Genomic DNA, 7,528 nt, shown 5'->3' on the forward strand with positions numbered 1-7,528 from the left:
TATAACGGCAGGTCTTTAATACACAAAGGCTAACATACGTACAACTAACTGAACAAATAGAAATCACACACTATTTTAAGGAATTTTTTTTTTTTTTGCAGAGGAATTCCATTTAAGTACACCACAAATGATGACAATGGCATCTTTTTTTTTCTTTCCCCCATACTGTATAAAAGGCAAAAGTACAAGTTGAAGCAACATGAATCTCTCCTTGTGCCTGTGAATAAGTAGATTGACAAGAATATGGAAAAAAAAAAAAATCACAGGATCAACCTGTAAAATGTCTATCTTCCCTGGTGCCTCATTACACCAGCTTGAAGGTCACTGGCCACTCAAGAAAGCAAGATGGCCCTTATTACACTTGTTGGCGTAGTGGCCCTTTTCTCCGCACTGCACACAAGGAAAAAAAGGTGGCAACAGGAGCAATTTGCTTTTCCGTAAAAACTAAAGACGCTAAAAAAAATAGCCCATTTAGCGTTATACTGTGAATCACCTTGTAGCAGGTGACCTGGTCCAGTGGTCGAGGCCCTCTGTTGGAAATGGGATGATTCTGTTGAGTTGCATTCATGGAAGAGTTGTTGCGCAGGCCCGGGTTGGCGTTGGTGAGGTGGATGACCGAGAACGACGAGCGCCCTATCATCGGCCCCGTCTGCAGAAATCCAAGCAATGACAAATGATTCATGGTCAGCATACGAGGACCAACACAAACGTGACCATCATCACCGTCACTTGTTCCTGTGCGTGAGCAGGTGTCTCACCTTTGTCTGATTTTGGTTTTGTAGAGGCAGGGGAGGCTGCTCGAGGGCGCCCATTGGCAATTCAAAACGAGGGCTAACGAGAGAGAGAGAGAGAGAGAGGGGGGGGAAAAAAATCAGGCTTAATAGAGAGGTGCAAAACTGCATTTATTTTACATACAATTAATATAAAATGCAAACTTGATACATACTGCATAAATTTGCAAGATTTTCCTTCTGGACAGAAGCCCACCAGGTAGTTAACACAAATCACCCTTCTTGTGTGTCTGTGTCTGCAGTCGGGACCTGAAACAGGAAGTACACAAGATGGAAGCATTACAGCAGGTCACAATCATTTTCCCACCGCGCTTATCATGCTCACGGCCACAGCTGGGATTCAGTCTGGTCTGGTGGCCAGTCAATCACAGGGCATATACGTAGACAGACAGACAGCCATCCGCTCACTTTCATCCCAGTGTACAATTCAGCCTTCAATTAAGAGAACCTAGTGGGGATGTGCAACTCCAGTCAACAAAAAAGATGATTTGATTGTGGGATGCAAAACATTTCGGCCTCAGTTCGAGAGTATGATGCAATTCCTTTTTTTTCCTTCATCAACCCCCCACCCCCCACACGTACAGACGCTCCCCTACTTACGAACATTCGAGTTGCGTACAACGGTACATACGAACATTTCTGCGCGTACAGTATGTCGAAAAATGTTTGGAAAGAGATGCTGTAAGTTAGATTTTGTATTGCGCGTAGTGCTTCTTTCCGCCGCTAATACCGACGATTGGCGCTGTGAGAGCTCATTGGAGGCTGAGCAACGTGGCGAGGAGGAGGAGGAAGAAAACGCCGGTCCCCATGAAGCAGGAAATAACTTTTGAAGCCGATTCCAGCGATGACGAAGAATCTCTCATGATATAAAATCCTCCTCTTCCTCCTCCTCCATCATCTCCTTAAGCATCGAGTACATCTTCCAAAAGTAAGTTAAACTTAATTTTATTTATCTTATTACGTACATGTACATACTGTGTGTGTTTCTCTCGCTCGCTCTCTCTAACATACGTAGTACAGTACAGTACTGTACGTATTCTCTCCATTTTATTAATTTTTTTTCAGTACAAACCAATGCAGGTTACTTGTACAAGCCTTAAACATACTTATATAAACCTTCAATATACTTATATAGGCTTTAAACATAAATTATAATACAAAATATAGCACTGAAGCAACTTACGAACAAATTCACCTTACGAACGATCGTCCGGAACGTAACTCGTTCGTAAGGTGGGGAGCGTCTGTATATTTGAATGCACTTGTCAGTACTGTAAATATGCCACTTCCTTCTAGGATGCATTTCAAAGTGATACGATTCAATTTGATTCAATGCACTTCTTTTAAATAAAAAAAACACATTTCTGGTTCACACCGTTTTTTGTCATACCCCTAGAAAGTAGGCATAAAATGGATATTCTTGGTTATAATGTGTAGTCACCATAGATATGTATGATGACGTTATGATTACAGATTGAGGTTTGAAATCAATGAATAATTGAGTTTAATAATCATGATTTGCATATCAATCAAAAATAATGGTGATTATTTTCTCGATAATCACCCATCCCTGTGATCATTCTCGCAGTCGGACATCCTGGTGTTTATGACGTCACCGCCCATAGCAAGTGCTTGCCGCCGCTTGTTGCCGAGCACTGGATTACAAATGGGTTGACGGTCTCTCTCGTTTGCAATTTATTGCCCTTTCCTTTGATGTGTTTTGGGTTGTACAGCTAGAGAAGCATTTAAAGTGGCATCTGCAGTTCTTCATTGTTCCTCGTGAGAATAAAAGGGAGAGTAATGGCTGACAGCGATCAATCGAGGAACAGTGAAAATAGACAGTACTGTGGGTGGACCGTTCTCATCGTTGGGAACCTAAATCCAGGCATACTTTCATGCGTTTGGAGCAAATACTTTATTACATTTGATTGGCCTTATTAAAAACATACTTTCTGTTCAGAAAGGCGGCAATTTGACATGTGCAGAGTTTGAAAGATAAAACACTGGGTTGCACTTTTGTCAAATTGCGATAAGATTGTGCGCCATTTTGAGTAACATCAGCCTGCCCCAGGGCAGCTGTGGCAACTTAAGTAGCTCAACGTCACCAGAGTGTGAATGTGTGAGCGCACGAATAATGCATCCACTGTGAAGCGTCTTTGAGTGTCCAACTATATAAATATAATGCATTATTATTATTATTAACATGAGTCCAATACATACACATACAGTGCTCAGCGTATTTGAGTACACCCGACCCCTTCGAAAAATTTACATAAACATAAGAACAATTTCGAAAACTTTGACAAAATGTTTTCTGTAGAATATGTGCTCAACTCAACATAAAAATAAGGTTGATAATAGAATGCATAAATTAAAAAGTCCTTTGTTTAGCCAAATTAAATAGTGTGAAAAATTAATCCATCCAACAAAAACGACTACATCTAGTATTCTAGTGACTTCCATGACTTTTATGGATAGCAACATGTTTTCTCGGGGTCTACTAATTTGTGCAAAAATGTTCTTTAATAAATTTCTTAAAACTACGTTTTTTTGTGTGTGTACTATTAACAAATCGTGTTTGCAATCAATGGCCCACACTTGTGTGAGCATTTTTGTAGTATAGTATTCCATAGAAAATCTTGGTCCTGAAATGAAACTAAGGGTGTTCTTACGTTCAAACCTGTTGGGGTGTACATACACAAGTATTGTATGATAGTGAGTTAAAACTTCCTCATGTTTGATTTTGGACTTACTGGTTGCCATTTGGAATCTTAAGTTTTTATTAGGGCTGGAATAGAGATGTGTTCTGGTGGGGGTTACATTTACAAGAATTAATTAACAGTACTGTACTTATCAATTGTGCTTTCATCATCTATTTATTTTCTCCTTTTATTTAGTGGCAGATACAACTACATAACATTTTAAAGTATACATTTTATTGCACAGAAATGAGGACGACAACCGAATATTGAAATTAATTAAAAAAACAAAACAAAAAACATAGAAGGACTCACTTTCCTTAACTCTTTATGAACATATTTCCGAGCCAATGCATGCTAGTTTTGAGTTTTATCCCTCTGGCGTCTGTTGGAAATGTGTCACGATAATCATAAACCATGCAGAACGAATATCGATGACAAAAAAAAAAGGGCAAAAAACATAGCTCAAACATAAGAATTGCGGTGGCAATGTTTACAAAACCTTTCCCACTTTTCAAGATGGCGGGCACGTTGCCACATGAGATCACGTGATTGTGACGACACGCCGATTGCGAGAATGCAGACGTTGCAAATTTCTCCAGGTTGCAACCAAACTTATTTTAGCCCCGTTCATTCAGAGCATGAACAACTAATTTGGTACATTTCCAAGGCAGAAAGATTCTCCATAACACTTCGGTTTTTAGCAACAGGTAAGCATAAAATATAAATATAGTCCAAAATATCACTTTTTTGCTGGTGTTGTACAATAGCATGACACTGAGATTGGCTGTACATCTGTGTTATTGCAACAACTCTCTCACTTTTTATATCTATTAGGGGTGGGAATCTTTGAATGTCTCACGATTCGATTCCGATTTTTGGGTGTGTGATTCGATTCAGAATCGATTTTCGATTAGGAACGGTTTTTGATTCAAAATGATTTGACTGACAATAATTATTGCTTCAATTTAAAGATGTCGTAAAGGAATCGTAATGATCTACTCCAGTCTGACTCGCTAATGCTAATTAGCGCGCTACTCGCGGAACTTTTATCACTGAAAAGAACGGCTTCACGCAGCACAAAAACAACTTTTATTGGAATAACTTGATCCTGACTTTTTCCTTCTACTCGCTAAGTGGCTACAACTTAAGAAGTGTATCAGACCGCGTGGAACCACACTGCCCCTCAGTGGCCAAATCGGGTACGACATGAACATCGCTCCCAATAAAGGCATACACAAACAAAGGGAAGACAGTATAAAATAATTTAAATAAAATCGATTTTGGGGCATTTAAAATCGATTCTGAATCCTACCAAATGATTTTTTATATATATATAAGAGGTCTGAATTGCCTAGTACCTGGCGATTCGATTCGTAACACGATTCGATTCAATATCGATTAATCCTGATACGAATCTATAAATTGATTATTGTGATTTTTTGGGGCTCAAATTTAGAAACTGTACACTGTAAGATTTGTATAAAAATGCATTTATTTATCTGAAAATTTAGGCTTATAACTGAGCCACTGCATTTAACAAACAGGTTGCAGTCTGTTTCATTTTTAAACAGCACTAAAATAAAATATTATGGCTTAACGATCCATTAATATAACATTATTTCATGCTTAATGTGTGAATCCTAACCCTAAGTAAGACGTTTTGTTGAATATTCCCATAAAAAAATGATGTATAAAAATCGATTCGGCCACATATCGAATCTATTTGAAAATTGTGCGCTGTAATATCACGATATATTGCCAAATCGATTTGTTCTAACACCCCTAGTTATGGACAGTCGGCATGTAAGTCATGAAAACTATTTGTAGAAGCCCGCACACTACACGACTCGAGTGGATTGCTTACGGGTGTTCGTTCATGTCACTTGGTGGGAAGCTGCTTTAAGGACCTACCGTGTTTGCAGAAGCCTCGGTCGTACCAGGGACAATCCTTGATCTTGGACTCGGGATCGATGTGCAAGAATGGACATTCCTTGTTGCTACACTCACCTAAGAGATGTAACACACACAATACACATTCAACAAAAAAATACTGGGTTGTTCTGTGTAACAATACTGAGGTCCAGTGAACATACCAAACTTGGAGTAGAAATAGCATTCGGGCATCTTCGTCATGTCGTACTCGTGCAGGAACTCGCACTGGTCTCCTTTTTTGCAAAGCCCTCTGAGCCAGTGCTTGCACACTACTGTCTTCTCTCCACTGATGTGACGGAAAGGACACATTCCACCTAGAAGAAAAGAGCGATGTAACATGATTGATGATTGTGGTCATTATTAGGTGCATGAAGCAAGACGTTTTTGTTTTTACCTTTCACGCACGCAGCTCTCATGAAGAATTCGCATACAGCAGAGCCGGATTCTAAGGGGGCGTGGTGGGGCACATATTAAGATCAAAGCATTTAGGGAAACAAAATCATCAGGCTTGAATGGTTTGAATAGCACTCTGCCGTCAACTAGCTAAAACGGTTAGCATGCGAGCACTTACTGTCCATGCCGGGGAACGGCAGAGGCTGAGCCCCCAGCTGTTGCTCTACGGCGATCTCCAGGTCGAACTTGATGTGGTCCGCGCTAGCCAGTAAGTCCTGCATGGTTCAATGCGATGATTTCGTCGAGTCCCGCTATGAAACAAAACGTTAGCTAGCGCCTTAACTACTATTGCAATAATTAGCCGGTCATTTTTTTGGTCCCCCAGTCGCCAACCAAAAGCTAGCCAGGCGAGCCCTTAGGCTCAACACGCCAAGTTCACCGGAAAAAAAACCCCTGTAAGACACTGCTGTATTTTGTAGCACGAAATACCTAAGACTGGTTTAAAAGTTTGTTTTTGTCACGAAACAGTTTCCTGCCTAGCACGAGAGGCGCGCAAAACGACCTTCGACCCAAAATACGTCACTTCCGTTTAATTCCAAAGCGTGTCTAAAATAATTACCGCCACCTACCGGATTAGATAGTAGCTCAGCACTAGAGTTTATGCTAAATGCCAATACAGCATTTTTCTTACTAGATTTTCCCTTTTTCCCGGTATATCCTTGCATTTTTACCCCCCAAAAAGCATATTTCAGTCGATGATGGCAGTGAACTAAAATTCATCCATCCATTGATGCCAATGTAGCACTTTTATTTATTGATTAAGCTGCTAAATCAAGAGAAGATTAAAAGTGTCTGCTAACCCTGATGTCAATTAGTTTTTTTTATTCTCCCAACAAAGTGCTGTAATAGGCTACTTCTGGAATTCTTACTTAAGTAATTACAAAGGTATTGCGAACAAATGTGTGTGATCACCTTGTGACATTGTAGAGATTTTTTTCTTCTCCGTCATGAAGTTATCTGTCAGGAGATATCCATCAGGAAGGTCCAAGCCCATGATTCTACTGCAGGGCTCCAAAACGGCGGTGTGGACACTACAGCAAAGTTTGCAGAAGATCTTCCAAAATGAGGAATTGGCATTCATAAATTCATGTTTCACATGGAAAGATTAAGGTGAATGAAAATGTATGTGCTCCTCATTGGACATTAAATTACATTTGTTACCTGAATATGATGCGTTTACACCCCAATTTTGATAGTCCAGACCATAGGCCTCTAGCGCACACTTTTGGCAGAGGCTCTCTCCAGCTCATCAACATGCTCGGAACCACCAAAGGCCCTGACATTCAGAATGTCACAGGTTTTATCCCACGGAACCCGATCTGATGCAGTCCTGCGCAATCATTTTTATTTTTATTTAATTAGAAATTTGTTTTATTCTTGCTTATGGCCAAGATTTCCCATGTAGTATTTTCAACATTGGAATACGTACCTCTCCCATTGATTTCCACTGATACGAACTCGGACCAATCACAGAGCTACATTGTACTTGGGGGCGGGATATGCAATGTGATAAAAACAAGAAGCGCCAAAGCCGTGGGAAGAAACAAACCAAACATGGCGACACCGGTGGACGAATGCATGGACGCTGCAATTAATTCTGTTCTCGCTGTATCCGCATATCAACATTGCAAAACCGACAACATAAACTCA

General features: G+C 40.2%; 1 protein-coding gene across 1 annotated transcript; it reads right to left on the minus strand.

The window, feature by feature from the left end:
- Positions 1-9: 9 nt before the first annotated feature.
- On the minus strand, positions 10-6,410 carry cpsf4 (cleavage and polyadenylation specific factor 4). The gene is made up of 8 exons (XM_077559413.1): positions 5,997-6,410; positions 5,820-5,870; positions 5,587-5,739; positions 5,405-5,500; positions 947-1,040; positions 759-831; positions 494-649; positions 10-390 (listed from the first exon to the last, which is right to left on the minus strand). The coding sequence occupies exons 1-8, from the start codon at positions 6,097-6,099 to the stop codon at positions 322-324; spliced, it is 795 nt and encodes a 264-aa protein (XP_077415539.1). The 5' UTR covers positions 6,100-6,410; the 3' UTR covers positions 10-321.
- Between the last annotated feature and the right edge of the window lie 1,118 nt (positions 6,411-7,528).

Source organism: Vanacampus margaritifer, chromosome 2 (assembly GCF_051991255.1).
Source record: "Vanacampus margaritifer isolate UIUO_Vmar chromosome 2, RoL_Vmar_1.0, whole genome shotgun sequence".
NCBI lineage: Eukaryota > Metazoa > Chordata > Actinopteri > Syngnathiformes > Syngnathidae > Vanacampus > Vanacampus margaritifer.

Excerpts from the sequence above, each read along its gene's own strand:
- cpsf4 (XM_077559413.1), bottom strand. The coding sequence starts at position 6,099 with ATGCAGGACTTACTGGCTAGCGCGGACCACATCAAGTTCGACCTGGAG. Across the intron at positions 5,740-5,819 it reads GAGAGCTGCGTGCGTGAAAG|GTGGAATGTGTCCTTTCCGT; the intron begins GTAAAAACAAAA and ends CTTTTCTTCTAG. Across the intron at positions 391-493 it reads ACCAGGTCACCTGCTACAAG|TGCGGAGAAAAGGGCCACTA; the intron begins GTGATTCACAGT and ends CCTTGTGTGCAG.